This window comes from Pyrus communis, chromosome 17 (assembly GCF_963583255.1).
Source record: "Pyrus communis chromosome 17, drPyrComm1.1, whole genome shotgun sequence".
Lineage (NCBI taxonomy): Eukaryota > Viridiplantae > Streptophyta > Magnoliopsida > Rosales > Rosaceae > Pyrus > Pyrus communis.
This window is the reverse complement of record NC_084819.1, coordinates 3,299,797-3,321,294: the sequence shown is the minus strand read 5'-3', so window position 1 is coordinate 3,321,294 and position 21,498 is coordinate 3,299,797. Positions and strand designations below refer to the sequence as shown.

The following is a 21,498-nucleotide window of genomic DNA, read 5'->3' as shown; positions in this document are numbered from 1 at the left end:
TGTTGTTAATATTGAAACTTTTTATTAATTTTAAACAAAATCACACATTAATTAAAAAAAAAAAGTTAAAGCAACTCGACACCTTATAGTTTTTAATAATTTTAAAATTTAAAACTTTAGGAAAAAAATAACAAACACGAAAAACCTGGTTCAGGGTTGACTTTCAATTTATTTTTGATATTTTTTTACAAAAAATATTTAAATAAAAAACTTAAATTTCATAATTTTTCGTTAAAAATTCATAAATAAACTTTAATTTAACATATAAAAATCAATTGGTAGAAACGTAAGCACATGTCAAAAAAGTATATCCTATTTATGTGATTAATGAACAGTAAACAATTTATGTAAATTAATAAGGAAATTTTAATGAAAAGTTTTTGATACGGTTTATTTTAACGAAAAATCATATTTTTCCATTAAAAAATCAATCATTATACTATTTATTTTAACTTTTATTTTATCTTTACTATTAAAACTCAAAGTTTTCAAACATATTCATTAGTTTTCCTTAAGTAATAATCACATTAATATTTTTCTTACCCGGATTCATAAATTTTTTAATAAACATTCCAACGGTAGTCTTATTCTATATTTCTTCCATTTCCAAACTTATTCTCAACAATTATTAAACAAGCCATAAGATCTCTATCTCCCTGTGCCATGTGACTGCTCTCATTCGAATTTCGCTTTCTTCAAAAGCTGCGTGATTGGTTCTCTCGCTTTCCAGCTCCCAATCCGAAGATCTGCCTCTGTAAGAACAATTCCGAGTCCCATGTACTATTTTTCCGGGAAAATTCCCATATTTTCACGGAAATTTACCATGTTCAGCTGCTGTGCTTTGCTCTGCGATGGTTTCTAGGGTTTTTTTCGTGCTGATGGTCGTGTACGTGTTTGCTTAATTTCCTTTTGAAGCTCAAGCTCTTGTATTTATTTTGCACTTGTCGCTGTCAGATCTCTGTTTCCTGGGGTTTGTAATTTATGCAACTTTTACTTTTTTGATTGGAGGGAGTATGTTCGTGTTGTTTCATATCTCAATTGGCTCTTTTTCTTGTTTGAGGATCTGAATTTGGATACTTTGGCTTAGATTTTGATCAGCTCGTAAAGGAGTTGGCATTTCTTGGGATTTTTGGTATCTTAGTTATTTTAAGGGTAAATTTAGTTTGTGATTCTTATAGAGATGGATAAGGACAAGTCCCCTGCCCATGGTGGTGGTTTCCCACCCCCATCAGGCAGGTACTCGGGTTTCTTGCCGGCCGGAGCTGCTTTCAATGTGAAACCTGAGCCATCCTCTTCATCACCATTCCCTCCACTGGCCTCGGGTGCTAGTGCGGACTCGGGTCATTTTGGTCATGGGATGTCTGCTGAATCTAGTCTCTTTAGCCATGATATTAGCCGAATGCCAGATAACCCACCAAGGAAATTGGGCCATAGACGTGCTCATTCGGAAATCTTGACCCTTCCAGATGATATTAGCTTTGATAGTGACCTTGGTGTTGTGGGTGGTGCGGATGGTCCTTCATTTTCGGATGACACGGAGGAAGACTTGTTCTCTATGTACCTTGATATGGAAAAGTTCAATTCGTCATCTGCTACATCATCCTTTCAATTCGGGGAGCCATCATCTTCTGCAGCAACACCTGCTCCAGCAATAGCACCATCATCAAGAGCACCCACTTCGTCTGCAGAGAATATTGCCATCGGTTCTAATGAGAGGCCTAGAGTTAGGCACCAACATAGCCAGTCAATGGATGGGTCGTCAACCATCAAACCAGAGATGCTGGTCTCCAGTTCAGAAGATATCAATGCAGCTGATTCAAAGAAAGCCCTGTCAGCTACTAAGCTTGCAGAGCTCGCCCTGGTTGATCCAAAACGTGCAAAGAGGTATTAATACTTGAGTAATCATATATCATGTTACTCTTAACTAGGAATTCAGCTGTTAGTATTTTTTGGTAGCAAAGTAGAGTTGTTAGTACTTTGTATTGCTATTGCTTTCACGTGTAATTTGAACATGTATTCAAGCCTAGGTTTGGTAGTCATTTTATAGAATCCTACTATTTTAGAATACGTAAGTGTCAGTCTCTTAAAAAACATTGTTTTTTGTTAAAGTTTGCTGGTGAGGCTACTTTTCCTTTATTGATGGCAGTAGTGTTTCATATGCAAGGACACGTGTTTATTCTCCATGTGCCCATACACATGTTTGTGTGGCTTGAGGATTATGGTGTTATAAAAGTATTAGCATTTGTAATTCTAATTCCAGACAATAGTCTGCCCTTTGTTTTGAGTTCATACAATGTTTTATCAATGTTTAACAGTCAAAGTTCTTAGCTTTTTAAGAATCCATTCAACGTTGTTATTGTGGTATATCACTGACTCACTGGTGAATAACTTTGTTCTTATTGCATATGAGTTTTCATATATAATTTGATGTATGAGGTGTTTGACATTGGTTTAAAGCCAGAAGTAGTGGATAATGCATTTCCAAGTTCTCTTACTAAATGACTTATACCTTGTTTTTATTTTTTTTAAATGTTAAGTTGCTTTCAAGTTACAATGTGCCAGGATTCTGTGTTGCTCATTTGTTACATAACGGTCATTTGCTCCCCCAATTGGACTACAATAAATTAATTGGGGCCTGGAGATGCACTGTTGTTCGAACTGGTCATACTTCAATGGAGTTCAATAGAAATATGTTTGTTTAAACCATTTTCACAAGTGGTTGTGGAACATAGTTCGTGTAGCAGTATCATTCAATATCTATTACACTTTCTTTGAAAACTGTCTGGAAGAAAATTTTATGGTCATTTTTTATACTCATGTTACCCAAGAGTAAGATTATTGATGACTGCAGCTCATCATATTGTCTGGTTTATATCTAGAAGCATGCCCTTATGATTCTGTCTCTTCATACAGGCTGATTTTTAGGGCAATTTGAGTTGTTCTTTCTAGAAATCATGTGTAGAGGGGTGGTATGGATGGGCTTGGCTTGATTTCTTTTCCTTTTTCATTTTTTTTTCTTTCTATTAATACCCATGTGACATCATGTTACCCTTGAAGTGGATCTGATTTTCTTTGGTGCTTTCTAGTTTTTGCCCTTCTTCATTTTCCCTTCTTAAATGAAAATAAAAGCGTTTGTTGTCTCCTTGTTTTGCACGTTGCTTCAACTATTATGCTTAATATTTTACCTTTGGTTGACATGCATTAGGATCTGGGCAAATAGGCAGTCAGCTGCAAGGTCAAAAGAAAGGAAAATGCGATATATTGCTGAGCTTGAACAGAAAGTCCAGACGTTGCAAACAGAAGCAACATCCTTGTCTGCTCAATTGACTCTCTTGCAGGTAAATTTCATTGGCTTAACCCATTCCTTTATTAGACCAGGTTCTCTTTATTGGACTGAGATGAATGTCTTAGCCTATGATTCCCTTCGTTTCCACTTCACTACTCACATGACTGTTTGATATAGCTTACATAATGAGGATATAAGTGATTATTCTTATGGATTTCTTTATGAGCAGAGAGATACAAATGGTCTGACTGCTGAGAACAGTGAACTGAAACTGCGTTTGCAAACAATGGAGCAACAGGTTCACTTGCAAGATGGTGAGCCCCCTTTTCCTTTCATGATTAGAATTAATTTTCATGTAATATTGATGTATAGAAACAAGAAAAGCTACATACCTTAATTTTATTAAATTGTCTGTGGTCATTGGCTGAAAGGAAGAATTAAGCATGATACAAGCACGCTAACACACAATAATGTTGTACATATTGGACGATCCAATAAGTAGATGCTAGCATACATATAATTGATTTTTTGTTAGATTAGAATCCAAGATGCCATAAGTTAGGTTGGCAGACATTGTTTCCTGTTGCTAACTCAGAATTAAAATTGGTTGCTAATTCTGATTTTGGTTGATGATGACTTATTGCTACATGTACTTTTACCAAATACCTAATTTATTGTAGTCTACGTTTTAAGATTCAGCAAAAGAACTTTGGTTCCTTGGCATTTCCTATTGCACAATGAGTTCATGATTTGATTGATTATTCAAATTATCCAGATGGTACTAAATTATGTGCTAAATTAGTTTATGATTTGATTTGATTGTTTCTTCAACTTATCCAGAAGGTACTAAATCATGTACTAAATTAGTGTTTTTAAATTTTATTTTGCATGAGTTGGCATCTTTATGATGAATGTTTAGTCGGAGAGGTTTATGTGTTTTTGGCTTTTATTACTGAGCTGTAAATGTAGACTTGCCTTGACCATTCTACTGCTTGTCTATCAAATGAGTAGATTTTTGTTCGTAGTCTCTTTATTTGCTTCTAATTCATAGCCTGTGTACAGTCATTGGATCTAGTTTCCTGTGACTAATCAAAGCGGTGCTGGGTATTCCTCCCCCACCGATATGGACAAGAAAGATTTTCCTTGAATTTATGCCCATTTTCAATGTTGTAGTAGCCATAAACAACATGCTGGCTAACCTGAAGTGGACTGGCCATCGTATTGGATGTTTCATTCTTAGAGCCAATTAGCATTCCAATGTAGAAGTTTTGCTCAAATTAGACTGTAGCATCTTGTTTGTGTAGTATCAGAACAATACTATAATTTAGGTTCTCTTGCTGATCGGATTCCGTGTAACTTCTGGTTCTTGATCCTTATGTGAATGAAATTGACTTGCCGAAACATTACTGTTTTTATTTGTCTTGTAGCATTAAACGATGCACTGAAAGAAGAAATTCAGCATCTGAAAGTTATGACTGGCCAAGCTATGCCAAATGGTGGACCTATGATGAACTACACTTCTTTTGGCGGGGCGGGTCAGCAGCAGTTCTATCCAAACAATCAAGCAATGCACACTCTTCTAACCGCACAGCAGTTTCAACAGCTCCAGATTCATTCTCAGAAGCAGCAGCACCAGTTTCAGCAGCATCAGCTCCATCAACTTCAGCAGCAACAGATGCAGCAGCAGCATCAGCAACAGCAACAGCAGCAGCAACAACAAAGTGGGGAGTTGAAAATAGGAGGATCTGTGCCTTCGCCAAGCCAGAAAGATAGTGCATCAGAGGTCAACCAATCTGTAACGAAGGATTGAAATGTTATCGGGTCTGCCAAAAATTAAGGACGGATGAGGCATTGTTCAAAAATTGTAGTTGCACAGCCGCCTCCAGTTAGGACTTACCCTCCCTTCCCTTCCTCCCCCTCCTCCTCCTCCTCCTCCCCCTTCTGTTTTTGAGTCTGGTTAGATACACCTAGATGACACCTTTGTTTGTAGCCTGTTGTATACATATCGTTTTAGTTGTAGATCGAATGATGGGGTTAATTTTCGGTCGTGTACCGTATGGTTGTAGCACCTTGTGATTTGTGTTTTGTTCCTGGTAATTATGGTGGATTTAGATTATGAAGATTTGTTATCTGAAAATTAAATGTGTTTTTGGGATTAGTCTCAGTTTGTCAACTTTTATTCTTGATGATTTAGCACCACTCACTAAATTTCTTGCTTGTCACGTCAACTCCTTGCAGCATATATTCCTTCTAATCTCATAACGATATTGCCCTCCACTCAATTACGAGGCAATCGAGAGTGATCAAAACCACCACACGATATAGCATCATGATTTCACCTGGCGTCAAATGGACTTTGTCAAAGAAACGCATAATCGTTTTTGGTACGCAAGATTAGATTGTACTGGATAATTTTTAAATTTTAATTGCAGAAATATAGGATAATTTTAAATTTCGTCAAAATTAAGGGTAAAAGATGAATTAGTCGCGAAAAAGAATATTCATAAGACTGCAAATCTTTGATTGTAGGCACCAAACTTGAGGAAGGATGGTGATGGTAGACATAGAAGAAAGATATAAGACAAGGTGAAGAAATTGAAAACTGAAACAAAAAATAAAAGACTATTTTAAATTCTTTTCAGAATCTTGAATTTGTTTTTATTCGTTCCATTTTTTTTTTTATCTCGTACCACCGTTGCTCTCACCACCCCTTTTCATCAACATACATTTTATATCTTAAGCACGAAAGAGTAAAAGTTTATAACTAAAACCTAAAACGAGATAATTACTAAATGAGCCTTGCTTGAAAATAATTATCAAACGAGTTGTATTCTATTCCCAGTGCAACCTACCAACTTTAAAAACAGTATGAGACAATAATAATGTGATAAGCACATACTTTGTGTGTGAACAATTTCATTTGTTTTTTTTTTTTTTGTTTTTGATTAAGAAGTGTGATTAGTTTTAAATTTTTTTAAAAAGAGTATGAGACAATGATGATGTGATCTCTTAATACGGGCATATTTTTTTTAATATTACATAATTACCATTTTACCCTATTTATATAAATAATGTGTATAAAAATGATGACAAAATGGGAAAAAAAAGGATATGATTGTCATTTTGTCAAAAAGTACAAAATTACTATTTTACCCTCCTTATGTCAACATTGTGTATTCAAAAGTGAGGGGCAAAATTGAAAGAAAAGGGGGCAAAAGGTTGACAAGCCCTCTTCTCTTAATAATATAGATATAGACTAGCATATGGGCACACACAAAGTGTGTGATTTTTGTTTTTGAAATAGAAAGAGAGACGAAGAGAGTGATAGAGAATGTGGGAGTCGGAAATTTTTTTTATTTTTTATTTATTTTAATTAGATATATGTTAGGATTAATGTTGCTAAAAACAACCAAATGCAAATATTAATGTTACTAAAAAAAAGAATGATGGGTGGGGAGCCTTACTGGCTCTATTTTTGTTTCTTCTTTTTCTTCTTTTCTCTTGGGGAAGATGGGTGGGGACTTAAGCAGTAAGACTCCCCATTTTATAGCAGCAACTCGCACAAGCTTCCATCCTTTATGGGTCCACAAAAGGAGGGTGACTTGCATATATGATCATTCTCTTCACACCATGTGGGGCCATGTATAATAGGTACCAGAATTCGAATTTGAAATCTCGTTCAACATCAGGCAAAAAAAGAATAACTTAAATAGCTAAATATCTTCAAAAAAAAAAAAAAAAGAAAAAAGAATAACTTAAATGCTTAAGTTAGCCATAGGAAGGAAGCCTGCAGAACAAAGTTAAACATGAAGAATGAATACAATCCAATGCTTAAGTGATCCAAATTTGAGAAGGTCAATGGAGAGGGGCAGTTATATGTGCCATCCTCTTTGTTTCTCCTATCTTTGAATTGTCTACCAAAATAACATCAAACCAAGTGCAATACAATTCAATGTAGTGCTCACAAAATTTGAGCTCGAATTCCTTCAAATTAAAAACCAGAGATCTTGGGTTCGAAATCGGTTGCTAGTATGGAAGCCATACTTGTGGTTAGGAGAGGCTGAAATGCCTTTATGAGTCTTCTTGACTTCCAGAAAGAATGTATAACTATGATTTGCCACCAGTTATCACCCTAAAAAAAAAAAAAAATTCACCTAATCGATCATAACGCCATTCGGAAATACAAAAAAACATGAACAATCAAGTCAGCAACATGATATATGATCCCTTTCATATGAAAGTAGGTTGCAATTCATATATGCCACGATTATTTACGAACAATTGCAAATTGAGAAACAATTAAATCATCATCATGAATCGTAGTGTAACATGAACACCATCAATTGGAAAAGACAGAGCTACAGAGCAATAAACATACAGAGAGGAACTGCTTCAGATCTTGCCCAAATCTCCTGCAGGATAACAAAATCGCGATTGATCTCTGATGTAATTGCAGACGCAATCAGATCCGCCTTCTCTGAAAATTGCAATAATTCCAAAGACAAACAAAACAATTAAATAAAGAATCAAATCCAAAAAAAAAAAACACATGTGGCAAATTGGAAATTGCAAGAAGTTAACGAAGTAACCAAGAAATTGAAGTGTTCATGCAAATTGCAATCTCCAAACATACCAGAGAAAGAAACCCATATGACAACAATTGAGGTTAAATAATAAGCAGTGTGGCCGATTAAGTACTAATCACCAAGCGATTTGGAACCCCCAGCAATCCTATCCAATGTGACGTATGTACATTAAATTTCGTCATTAAATTATGTAGAATTTTATAACATTTTAGGTGTATTTAATTGCGAATTTGTTTGGAAGAATTTTAAAAAGTTGAGAAATTTGAAGGAATTTGAGTGATTTCGTTGTGCATTTTAAATGTTCACAAATCTCACATCTTCTCCTGAGATTTCGAGAAAATTAAATAAAATATTTTCATAGAATTTCTACAAATTAATTAAATTTTAGAAAAATTCATCGATTTATAAATTCATTCAAATCTCCCAAAATCTCAATTGAATACATCTTCTTAAATTAGGGTTAGGGTTCGGAATTATCTTGCGGTCACTTCCATGGGAGGGAGGTGGAGATGGAGGAAGAGAGGGCAGGAGTTGCAGGAGGAAGGAAGGGGATTTGGACGTGGGTTTGGTTATTTATTATTTATTTTTTATTTTTAATATTTAGTTTATTTTTTAATGTAGTTGGAATTGAAAATGGATCCCGTCTCAAGTCAAGTCACTATTTAACGAAAGAATTGATAGAGAAACTGACGGAATGTATGAAATTGTAACAAATTCGTAAAATGAGGTATGACATTGACATTTTTTAAAGATGGTGTATGAAACTGTGTTGGTCCAATAGTTAAAGTAGTTTTATGTAATTTACTCAAATTTTTATGAAGCTTGAGACCCAAGGTGTACTTATGTCCGTTCCAATTAGCAAAAACTAGCAAAGAATGCCCGCATGATACTACGGGATTGAAAAAAAATCGTACGAAGATTTTGTATATGGTACTATTTACATACAAAGGAGAATATTACATAAACGATTTGATACATAGTCATAAACTCGTACGAAATCTACAAACAATCACATTGAGATACATAAGCTTAATATATGCTTACCCCTATTTGACTTCGAACTCTCCTGCATATTTTACAAAAATTACAGATTAAATTAAATTAAATAAATAAAAAATTCAACAAAATTCAATCGCAAATTTCATCTAGATAATTATCAAAATCGAAAGAAAAAAAAAAAGAAGACTGAAAAGGTTGAAGGAAAGAATTGGGATAAGAGTCAAATACTAATAAATAAATAAATAATTTCTCTAAACCAAACCGAACAGGGGCAAAATAGTCAGTACTGGTATAGATTAAATTTTTAGTTTTTGGAGTGTTTGGCGCACTGCGTCTCCATCATCCTCGTCGCCACCTATCTAGGGTTTTCACTTTTCTGGGATTTTCCGGGGGATTTCCGAGCTCGTCAAAATGGCCTCCCGATTCATCGACGTCGCAGCCTCTTCTCCTTCCTCTTCGTTTTCTTCTAGGGTTCCGAACTGCAACCAACTCTCCTGCTTCTTCAGTTCTATGCCATCCAAATCCCCAAGGTACCTTCATCGTCATCCTTCCAACACTTCTTCTTTCTCACTCCCTCGGAGCCGCATAGACTGTTCTCTAAGATCCGCCATCGAAGATACCAATGGTACATGCCACGGCAAAGGCGAAATCGAGCATTCGATTTTGACGGCTTTGTCACCGTTGGACGGCCGTTATTGGGGTAAAGTCAAGGAATTGGCTCCTTTTATGAGCGAATATGGCCTTATCTACTACAGAGTTTTCGTTGAGGTACTTGGTTTAATTTGCTACCGAGTTTTCGTAATTTTTGTTGCGTTTTCTTTATTTGAATTTGAATTTGAATTTGATGAAGGTGTTATTGTTTTTCTTAATTTCAGATCAAATGGCTGTTGAAACTTTCACAAATCCCTGAGGTCACAGAGGTGCCCAGTTTCAGTGGAGATGCTCGATCTTACTTGCAAGGAATCATCGATGGATTTAGCGTCGATGATGCAGCGGAAATAAAGAAAATTGAGAAAATTACTAATCATGATGTGAAAGCAGTAGAGTATTTTTTGAAACAGAAATGCGGTTTGCATCCAGAGATAGCTAAGGTGAATCCCTTTATCGAGTAATTAAAATACCGAAACAAGCTTGAAGCTGCTCCTCTATATTTGATACCGTCCTGTTGATAGCTTCGTTTCATATGTTTGAGAATCGTGTAATGTTTTGTTATTGTAGGTGCTCGAGTTTTTCCATTTTGCTTGCACATCTGAGGACATCAACAATCTTGCTCATGCGTTGATGTTAAAAGATGCTATCAACAATGTTATGTTTCCTGTCATGGATGAGCTGGTTGAGGCAATATGTGACATGTCAAAGGATAATGCTTCCGTTCCCATGCTTTCTCGCACGCACGGTCAGACTGCGTCACCCACCACTTTGGGGAAGGAAATGGCAATTTTCGCTGTCAGGTTAAGCATACAAAGGCGCAGAATTTCTCAGGTTGAAATCATGGGGAAGTTTGCTGGTGCAGTAGGAAATTACAATGCTCATCTTGTTGCATATCCTGATGTTGATTGGCCTCAGATTGCTGAAGAGTTTGTAACATCTCTTGGAGTGAGTTTTAATCCTTACGTTACTCAGATCGAGACTCATGACTATATGTCAAAAATTTTCAATGCCCTCAACCGTTTCAATAATATATTGATTGACTTTGATAGTGATATATGGCGCTACATATCTTTGGGTTACTTCAAGCAGACAACCAAGGCTGGTGAAATTGGGTCGTCAACAATGCCGCACAAAGTGAACCCTATTGATTTTGAAAATAGTGAAGGTAATCTTGGTTTTGCTGGTGGAAGTCTTTCCTACCTGAGTGAGAAGTTGCCTAAATCACGTTTGCAGCGTGACTTGACCGATTCTACTGTTCTGAGGAACATGGGTGTCGGATTAGGTCACTCTTTTCTTGCTTACAGAAGCACACTGCAGGGAATAGCAAAGCTACAGGTTAATGAAGCTCGCATGAGTGAAGAGTTGAACCAGTCTTGGGAGGTGCTTGCGGAAGCAGTACAAACTGTTATGCGAAGATATAGTGTTCCTGAGCCTTATGAGAAGCTGAAGGAACTAACAAGGGGAAGAACAGTTACCAAAGAAAGTATAAGAGAGTTCATCAAAGGTTTGGAATTACCTGAAGAACCAAAGTCCATTTTATCAAAGCTGACACCGCATAGCTATGTTGGAGCAGCTTTTAAACTGGCCAGGACGGTGGATATGGCTGTTAGATACACCAGAAATAACACCAATGATAACACTCTGGGTGTGAAGATGGTGTCTGGTAAATCTTCTGGTGAATCTGAGCTTGTCAGTTTGATGGCGTTGTCACCATTGGATGGTCGGTATTGGGGTAAAGTCAAGGACTTGGCTCCATACATGAGTGAGTATGGTTTGATCTATTTCCGTGTTGTAGTTGAGATCAAATGGTTGCTATGGCTTTCACAAATCCCTCAAGTTACAGAGGTACCTACCTTTAGTGAAAATGCTCAGTTGTATTTGCTAGAAATAATTGATGGATTTAGTAATAACGATGCATTAGAAATAAAGAAGATTGAGAGAGTGACAAACCATGACGTGAAGGCGGTGGAGTACTATTTGAAACAGAGATGCCAACCACATCCAGAAATAGCCAAGGTACTTGAATTTGTTCATTTTGCTTGCACATCTGAGGACATCAACAACCTCGCACATGCATTGATGCTGAAAGGAGCCATGAATGATGTCATATATCCGGTCATGGATGATTTGATTGAGGCAATATGCAACATGGCTAAAGACAATGCTCATATTTCTATGCTATCTCGTACTCACGGACAGCCTGCTTCACCCACAACTTTGGGAAAGGAAATGGCAAATTTTGCTGTCAGATTAAGAAGAGAAAGGCAAGAGATTTCTAGGGTGGACATAATGGGGAAATTTGCTGGGGCTGTTGGAAATTACAATGCTCATCTTGTCGCCTATCCTGATGTTGATTGGCCTCAGATTGCTGAAGAGTTTGTAACATCTCTTGGATTGAGCTTTAATCCGTATGTCACGCAGATTGAACCTCACGACTACATGGCAGAACTTTTTCATGCAATTTGCCAGTTCAATACCATATTGATCGACTTTGATAGAGATGTATGGGACTACATATCTTTGGGTTATTTCAAGCAAATAACTAAGGCCGGTGAGATTGGGTCATCAACGATGCCTCACAAGGTAAACCCTATTGATTTTGAAAACAGTGAAGGTAACCTCGGCGTGGCTAATGGGAATCTTTGTCATCTGAGCATGAAGTTACCTATTTCACGTTGGCAGCGTGACTTAACTGATTCAACTGTTTTGAGGAACATGGGTTTGGGATTGGGGCATTCTCTTCTTGCCTACAAAAGCACTCTTCAGGGAATATCAAAGCTTCAGGTCAACGAAGGTTGCATATCTGAGGACTTGAACCTTACTTGGGAAGTTCTTGCTGAACCAATACAAACAGTTATGCGAAGATACGGAGTTCCTGAGCCCTACGAGAAGTTGAAGGAACTAACCAGAGGAAGAGCTGTTACCAAGGAGAGGATAGTAGATTTTATACAAGGCCTGGAATTACCTAATGAAGCCAAGACCAATCTACTAAAGTTAACGCCGCATAGTTATGTTGGAGCAGCTGTTGAATTGGCGAGGACTGTTGATGTAGTCACGTAGCCATGGATTCAATGGAAGGCGCGGGCAAAGGTGTTATGAGCCAACAATTGATATGGTTGCGGAATGTTGTTTTCTTTTCCTTTTTTCCGACTTCTTTGTACTCCTGGATCCTACATTTTTATGTAATTCAGGCGTTTTCGTTAGGGAGGGCTGCGACGCACCCTCCAACCACATTTTGTAACTGTCACATTGTGAGACCGCAGACAAACATGCGTTCGATTTTGATTCAACATTTTATTCACGTCGGCGAAAACACAGTAGAATTATTGTATACAGAAACTGTAACATTTAGCAATGACAATAGCAAAACAGCTTGTTTACTCTCTACATTATGGAGTAGCCTGGACCGCCACCTCCTTCCGGTGGAGTCCAGTTAATGTTTTGCTTCGGGTCTTTGATATCGCATGCCTGTAAAACACATCAAACCAAAATCAGTACATCTTCAGTGTAAGCGAATGAGTGCAAGAAGACGATGTAAGGCAACGAAAAGAAATGACTACTTTCGTTTATTCGTTTTTGTTCAAGCAAAGCAAATATTTGGCTGAAGAATCGATACAAAATGCCTGGTTTTTTCTTCAGCATACAAGCGGGCAGTTGCAACCCTGAGATTACAAAGATGACTAACAAAGTTTATAGGTTACCAGTGCATCCTCAAAACTTCGAAAAAAGAAAAAAGAAGATCGGTTGATGTAAGAGCGTGTTGGAAGCAACCATTGCATGTGAAAGCATCCTACTATGTATGGTTCCCAACTTACGACTTCCAGAATGACACGAGTGTGGGATAAAGAGAGGCGTAAATTTGATTTGCAGACCAAAACCTCTCCCGAAAGATTAATTGTATGAAGAAGATTAATTGTACGAAGTGCAAGACAAACTAGTAAAGGTGTATGAGATATGCCTTACATTTGCATAATGGGATGCTTATATGTTGAAAATTTGGCATACGTAAAAGGTAACTCTTACTATCCGTTCAAATTACCTTGCAATGTAGGCAATTCTGAGCATTGATCTGCAACTTCGGCTGACCCTCTTCATCAGGGACATACCTACAGTTTAAAACTTGAGATGAATAAGAGAATCCTTTTACAGATATGACCAATCAAACACAAGCAATAATAGAATGGACGTTACTCGTATACACGTGCAGGACAGTATCGTGACTCAGGGCCAGCATACTCTGGCAAATTTACAAGTTCAGGAATCTTGGGGTCTCTCAACCGAAGGTGAGGTGGTTGGTCATGTTCATGATTTGTGTTGCTCCTATACAAGTAAACAAAGATAAATTCATAACTTACTACAAAATAGGACAAGAGCAAGCAGGAAAGTACCAATATCAGTCTGAGTTGCTAGTCCTTTGACAGCTAAAGAAAAATTTAAGAAGTACAAAAGCATCGAGGCATACCCAAACACACAAACCACATGTACAAAGAGATAAAAATCCTTAATAAACTAGATTCCGGAAAAGAATAAAAGGAAATAGGAGCTTTTGTTGCACACTGAAACATCCAGTAGAAAACCTCCATGGTCACTAGATGACACTCACACTATAACGAAGCCGTATTCATTTTTCTGGTGAAATGCAATACATTAAAACGCTCAACCATAATTGTGAGAATAGTTTGTTAATCTATATTAGTGGTCTTCAAATACACAATGCCTGACAGTTAGAAGCTACATACAAGTGGCAATATTCCGTCTCTACTTGATTTAGTCCACTAAAGTGATTTTTTTACATTATGACAACAGAATGACAATGATTATCCCTCAACTCCTACCTATTAGTAGTCAGCTACACGTATCCTTTCTCTTTTTGGGTATTAGTGAAGCACAAAAGGAAAAAATCTTAATTATTTTTTAATTCACTTCCGAAACTCAAGGACAGAACAAAGAATTCCCTTTAACCTAGGCTCTCGGCCTAGCACATCTCCGCTTCTCAAGTCTTTAACTGCCAACTTGAACCACATTGAGGTTAAACCTAAATTTCATCACATACTAAGAGTGGGAAATTGGGGCACCTTTGTACCAGAGGTTGGCCATACCAAACTATTTCTGTTAAAGTAGGATAACTCCCTCAGCCTACTGCGGAACGGAACCATCTTGGGAAAGAACAAAACATAACTGTCCAAAAGGATCTATGCTAGAAGCATGCAACTCCAATAGAAGCTTAGCTTAAGACATGAAAAAGGGGATGTGAGAGGGCTCTCCTTTGGAGCAAATATCCTCTGGACTCTTTTAACAGTTCCGTGCAAGTCCCCATTGTTCTTTACTTCATTCACAAAGAAGTGAGATTTCATTTTAAATATTGATGTGCCCTGAGTTCTAGAACTCTGAAAAACCTCCATTCCATGCCATTATATTCAAATATCTTTAATTTCGGAGCCAGGTGAAATAGGTTATGAAAACCTGATTGTATAACATATGTTGGCAAGGTGGTACCTTTGAATCCTGTAACACTCCAATCTTTAACCAAAAGAAACATGAATACAAGAAAGTTGGTGACTAAAAACCTGTGTAAGGAGGTTAGAATATCGAAAGATAAAACCCCATCTGGCTTTGGATATTGAATTGGAGAGTGGAACTGTGCAACCTGCAAATATTTGAATCACTTAGTACCAAACTGTAGTGTGCTGACTATTTGAGTCAGTAGTTTGAGCTCATAGTTTTCAGAATAATGTCTCACATTTGTTGCTTCATGGTCTGGTTTTCCATGCTTCAGCGTCCAGGGAGATCTTCCTTTCATTATGTAACTGAAAGGCAGAAAATACTGGCGACTAAGGTTTGAACATTGAATAGTATGAGAAAATACTAATCAGTCAAAGTAATAAGGAGCAATATGATCTCACTGTTCTAGAGCACTTAAGGCCATGCCAGGAATAAGTCCATATTCGAATGCCTACAATAATACACAAAGGTTAGTGACCAAAAACTATAATAAATTTCCAAGTACAAAGCTTAAAGTAAGAAGCATCAGACAAATCCAGCCACATAAAACAAATTTTGCCTTTTTTCAACTTACTCCAAGAAATGAAAACCAAGGAAAAAATGAGTCAAAACTTTGCATGGATCAGGGTAATTATACAATCAATCTGAACGAGATGGAGGGCAGTAGAGTAACAGTAATCTGAGCTGACCCATAAGTATAGGGCTCAAAAAGGAGGTAGTTGATCCCCCAATGATTACAATAAAAAGCTATCACTGTAGAACTGTAGGGCAAAAATAGGGAGTAGATAAACTCTGAAACCATAAACAAAGGAGAAAGAAAAGGAATTTTATACTAACTGGTCGGAAGTTCCGAGCTCTGTACAGTTCTTCCCATATCCAAGAATTCCTTAAAGCATCCCAATATTTTTCCATGCTTAAGCCTTCATGAAGTAGACTGAATGTAGCTTCTGCAGCTAGCATGCCTGTAGTAATATAACTAATAAGTTAGATATCTTCATGAACTTAAAAGCAATTTAGAAGTACAGGCACTTATGTAACGCATAAAAAAATTCTGAATTTTCCAATTCATAATACTAATACGTGCTTCACCATGAAAAATATGTACTATGAGCTGGACCATTTGGCCACTTGACTTTCCAACAGAAACAATCAACCGTAAATAGGTATAACGTGACTTAACAAATATAATCTACCAGCATTTGTTGTAACACTTAAAATTTTGAGCAAGCTGAATTATTTTCACATAATTAGACATACTGAATAGAAGTAAGATAAAACATAAATCAGATGAACTATTTGGTGAATGATACCTGATTTCATTGCAGTATGAGTTCCTTTTATTTTGGGTACATTTAAAAAGCCAGCTGAACATCCAATAAGTGCTCCTCCAGGGAAAACTGGATATGGGATAGACTGAAATTTAACTATCATCATATTTGTATTTGTATAACATGTATAACAGAAAGAAAAAAAAATGAGAAAAAAAAATGATATATACATAGTTACGAACACATCTATATAATTATAAATACGCAGAGAGGAAGCGGAGAGAGTACTGTTCTGTTATAATATAGCAGACATGTCGCAAGACTATAAATCTGGCACCATACGTTAGGCAAACACCCATCTTATCAATGCTTCAGAGTGATAGTCTGACCACATATGCCAAACTGTAAATCTAAACCATTGATCAGGTAAACTTTTGCCTGAATGTGTGGTCCCTATACACTGTCTGGCAACATAAGCACCTATGTCGCTAGAATGTCTGGCAATAGGGCATCGCGCTATATATTCAAAAGTTGAGAAACCAAGGAGAAGAAGGATTACAAATTGTCTACTTCTGCTTGTAGTGTGCTTTAACTACATCTTACATGAAATTACTATGATTGACAAAATGAGATCCAACTATGCGAAACTCTGTTCTTAAAGCCTCCTACCTTAACTGTTCAGTAAACATTTCATTCAGTGGTGACAGCATACTTATGGGGATAATTTTGAATATTTACAATTGTTGCCCTTGGATATCCAATTTAAAAAGATACATGATGCAGCCATGTGGAGAAAATTCAGAGTGATAGCATTCCATTGAGCTTCTTTCTTGATGTATTGTACACATTATGTAAAACAGAAATTACCAATTTACCTGAAAACCACCCTCATTCAAGGTGCGAGCCCCATATTGAAGAACAGTCCCACCTTCCAGCAGTGTTTTGATTGCAGGATGATGCTTGAATTTCTATCAGGAATGAAAAAAAAATCAATAAATGTGAGCCTAGGACTAGGACCGAATATTTTTTTTCAGGTCAGATAAGTGACAAAGAACTTGGAAGTATTGTATTCACTAAACAGTCAACAAAAAAATAATGGAAGTTTAAACTCCGTGCATCACTTCTCCAATCGCATGTTCGCAACAAACATTTAGAAACATTAAAATTTTGAGTACCCAAAAATGGTGCAAAACCCTTGATCAATTAAGAGAGATGCACTTTATCCAAAGGCAACGGATGCATTTAGATCATTCAGAAGAACCAGTGATTTAATTACCTGGAATTCTTCATAAGGGTTCAAGAAAGGGTTATGATAATTCAAAGCAACCACAAAGCCAATAGAAATCTGAAAAGTTAAGCAAGAAACCCATTAATATTGCACTCCCTATATCAGAAGTATCACCTTGTTTTACTGAGTATGAAAGAGAATATATTAACAACGTTATAAAATAGACAATTATTCATCAAAAATTTGGCTACCTGTCTATCTTTCATGTGGTATAAAAATGAACCCCCGTATGTCTTTGGATCCAGGGGCCAACCCAGAGTGTGCAACACAGCACCGGGCTCATGCTTTCCTTCATCAATTTCCCAAACCTGAGAACATAAAGGTAGTGGGAAAACAGCTACAAATCAGAATAGTATGTATATCAAGAAATTTCTCTTCTTTTAGTTAAAACTTACGAAAATAATAAGAACAAAATAAAATTAAAAAATCCGGGAAATCAATTAATCCCAATAACAAATAATGGATGAAAAGTCTCTCTGAAACAGCCATAATAATACAATATCTAAAGTATGACTAATTTATTTGCTTTAAACAGTAAGCTACCTCTTTAATTCCCAAGGCATAGGTCTGATGTTGCAAATTCCCCTTCTCTTTCAAGTTGTACTTTTTCATTATTTGCTGTTATAGAAACAGATAGATATTCGAATTACATGTGAATGACAAGGACTGAAAGTTTAGAATCAATGGGAACCTATTGGAGGTAAGGGAAATATTTTTGGAAACCTCTGATAATGATCCTCGACACCCTTCAGCTAGAAGTGTTACTCGCCCTGCATATTGGATATAATTAGTCCATGTAAGCAATACCAGTTCATAGAAAATTCTAAAACAAGTGGATAACTCTTTGTTCTCTTCTTGGAATTATAAAGTGACAGTTCTAACAGGACATGACACCGTATAGAGGCAAAACCTAAAGATAGTAACCCAGAAAGATCAATGACCATGACTCGTTCAGATAAAGATCTCCAACAATAGAGCATAAAGCATCGATATAATGATTGATTGAACAGCACAAACCAACCATGAATCAAGCACAAGTAAGCTGGAGAAGTTGAAACAGAAAGAAGAAACTCTTTTGTAATTTCTGTTCGAATGAACCATTACAATAATCATCCCCTTAAGGTTAAGTATAGTATTTATAGCTCATTATAAACTAACTCATCTAACTAACCTCACTGATTAGACAGATAAATGCACTTGATTTAGCTAACTTAAATAAAATACCTACTCTGCATCACCTTAGGTAAAGCTGATGTGGCACATCTGTCATCTACTAAACATTGTGCCTAGTTACTTTACAATCTTGAAAACGGGCAATACCAAATTCTAGTAAGAGCACATGTGCTACATATGCCCAGAGTGGGGTTTTTCCAACTTCAAATATTTGTTGACCACACTCACATGTGCATGCACGCATGAGGACAAGTGAGAGAGAGAGAGAGAGAGAGAGAGAGAGAGAGAGAGAGAGAGAGAGAGAGGTGCCTTTCAATTCTATGCCACGCTGGAAATTTTCCTTCTTTGAACCATCTTTGGCAATTCCCATATCATTAGTTCCAATGCCAACAACCGTGTCGTTTGTATCATATAATATCTGACAAATTTGATAACTTGTAATACCAGTATTTAATATACAGTACATTGAGCAACAGCAGGAAAAAAGTTAACAGGAACACCTCACTAGCAGCAAAGCCAGGATATATTTCTACTCCCAAATCTTCTGCCTTCACTCCCATCCATCGTACCAACTCACTTAAACTGCATCACAAGGTCCACAGTAAAGAGTTTGTTTAACTGTAATTATACATGAATTAAATGACAGTGAAGAGAAATATTGACAAAAACAAAAGGGAGCTTCGTGAAAAGGTTGCAAATCTTGAAGTCGAACGAAGATTTCATTTCTACCACAAAAACCACACAGGAACAACAGGGACAACAAGGACAAGAAAGCTCACTATAAGATACGAATTAAAATGTTACCTAAAATTTAATCTTAGACTTTTGGTGTCTTTTTATTTCTCCCTTTTTGTTGAGGTCTCATGATACTACAGCTTCTTAAGTTCCACTAGCTCCAATTGACCGAAAAGAAAAAAAAATTCCACTAGCTCCAGATGAGCTGTTGAACAGAACCAGATTGACAAGGGAAAAATAAAGGCTCGTCAACATTGTATGAGAGCTGATAGGGTTATCAGAGAAATACCCAAAAGAATTTCTAGACAAATTTCATGCCAAAGTCACAAATTAACTGCTAGTTTCTTGATAACTTCCAGCACAACTAAAGAGAAGAACAATAAACATAACGGTGCAAAATGCATGGCAGCCCATAGCACAATTTTCAAGTACCTTATAACATAGTTTCCCCTATTATCAAAAGGAGATGGCAGTGAAAGTGCACGATCCTTTGTAAGAAGCCAAAACTTGTCAGAAGTAACAGGTACAGTGATTGGTGACTGCAAACAAAGTTGGCAAAAAATATACCTTAAAATAAAAGGGAAGAAAATGTAAGTAAGTTACAAATTATTTCTCAAACAAGTAATACATTCCACATTAGCAGATAAAGCCCTGATATCCCTCGTACTTATATCAAGGAAAAAGAATGAGTGCATGTAGGCAACAAATGCCACATCCATTTGTTCAAAATATGACTGTAAAAACGCAAACTCTATCAAAATCAAATTTTACAATCATAAAACTTTTTCTCCGTAGAAACTTCTTGGAAGCCCAATTATTCAGCTAACCACAAACAAGTATTAGACTGTTCAAAAGGATTAGACTGTTCAAAACAAGATGGGGTAAGCATTAGGCAACATGAGCAACAACGTTGATATACAATGCAACAATCTTATCACCTTCCAATTGTATGAGTTATTTGCAGATATAAAAAATTTAGTGACCCAAAGCAATCGGCATCCATTGAAAGTAAAGATTTCAATAGCTTAGCAAAAAACAAAAGAAACAAGGGTATAGGGTTCAAGTAAATTTGTAGGCCTTCAGGGGAAGCAGAAACCGAAGGGAAGGTGGGAGGAGGCAGATAAGTACCTCTTCATCTTTCCATTGTGGGAGAAGTTCATTCAGTGCCCGGGGCTCAAAAACATTACCAGAAATAATGTGAGCACCTATACGAAATCACAAAAATGACAAAATGATCAAACATAATAAGAAACTGCAAAAGTCCAATTCAATAGTACAAAAGCCAAGCAAAGATCAATCTTGGCATTTCAGATTACAAGGATATATATGTATATACACACACATATATTTATGTATAATTTTCCACTTATCCCACAAAGTAACTTAATCTGGTGACTAGAAAGATTGAAGCTTCTTTTGATAAGTAGTATCAAGTGATTATACACATACCAACTTCAGCTCCTTTCTCCACAACACACACTGACAAATCAACATCCTTCTCGCGGCACAACTGCTTCATCCTTATCGCCGCCGATAGACCGGCAGGTCCAGCCCCAACAATGACAACATCATATTGAATAGACTCTCTGTCCGGTTCACTGCACAAACTCCTGGTCTGAGACCCCAAAGTCCCATTTGCCGGACCATTTACCCAATTTTGGCAATACCCAGATGAGACTTCCGGCCGGGAACCAATCTGGGATCGTAAAGAAGCAAAATTTCGACCCAGAAGCTGAACGTAGAGATAGCCGCCATTTGGTATATGGGTTGTTTTTGGCGAAGAGGAAACTGGGTTAGATGGACTGGGAGAGATTGAAGATAGAAATGAGGATGAGCAGCTTGGTTTCCTGAAAGATTTGGATTTTGTTATGAGCCTGATCATGATGAGAGATGAAACAGGAAAATCTGAGCACTGCAGCAAATGGAGGGGTGGTAATGGTTTCGTTTTGATCACTGCCTAATTTAACAAAAATTTAAAGAAAGTCTCTGGGAGATGTAAGAAGACGTCAC

The 21,498-nt window shown here is 36.8% G+C and overlaps 3 protein-coding genes across 3 annotated transcripts; 2 read left to right on the top strand and 1 right to left on the bottom strand.

The window, feature by feature from the left end:
- Positions 1-595: 595 nt before the first annotated feature.
- Positions 596-5,428, top strand: LOC137722740 (probable transcription factor PosF21). Its single transcript, XM_068461816.1, has 4 exons — positions 596-1,884; positions 3,206-3,338; positions 3,516-3,600; positions 4,714-5,428. The coding sequence occupies exons 1-4, from the start codon at positions 1,181-1,183 to the stop codon at positions 5,094-5,096; spliced, it is 1,305 nt and encodes a 434-aa protein (XP_068317917.1). The 5' UTR covers positions 596-1,180; the 3' UTR covers positions 5,097-5,428.
- A 3,822-nt stretch (positions 5,429-9,250) lies between these two features.
- On the top strand, positions 9,251-12,721 carry LOC137723381 (uncharacterized). Its single transcript, XM_068462572.1, has 3 exons — positions 9,251-9,639; positions 9,747-9,962; positions 10,090-12,721. Exons 1-3 carry the CDS (start codon positions 9,283-9,285, stop codon positions 12,580-12,582), a joined length of 3,066 nt encoding a protein of 1,021 aa, XP_068318673.1. The 5' UTR covers positions 9,251-9,282; the 3' UTR covers positions 12,583-12,721.
- A 131-nt stretch (positions 12,722-12,852) lies between these two features.
- On the bottom strand, positions 12,853-21,475 carry LOC137723383 (electron transfer flavoprotein-ubiquinone oxidoreductase, mitochondrial). Its single transcript, XM_068462574.1, has 18 exons — positions 20,938-21,475; positions 20,617-20,693; positions 19,921-20,027; positions 19,254-19,335; positions 19,063-19,171; positions 18,304-18,350; positions 18,124-18,198; positions 17,772-17,888; positions 17,569-17,637; positions 17,168-17,260; positions 16,335-16,437; positions 15,862-15,986; positions 15,426-15,475; positions 15,263-15,329; positions 15,090-15,169; positions 13,714-13,842; positions 13,562-13,628; positions 12,853-12,990 (listed from the first exon to the last, which is right to left on the bottom strand). The coding sequence occupies exons 1-18, from the start codon at positions 21,368-21,370 to the stop codon at positions 12,907-12,909; spliced, it is 1,914 nt and encodes a 637-aa protein (XP_068318675.1). The 5' UTR covers positions 21,371-21,475; the 3' UTR covers positions 12,853-12,906.
- Positions 21,476-21,498: the final 23 nt, after the last annotated feature.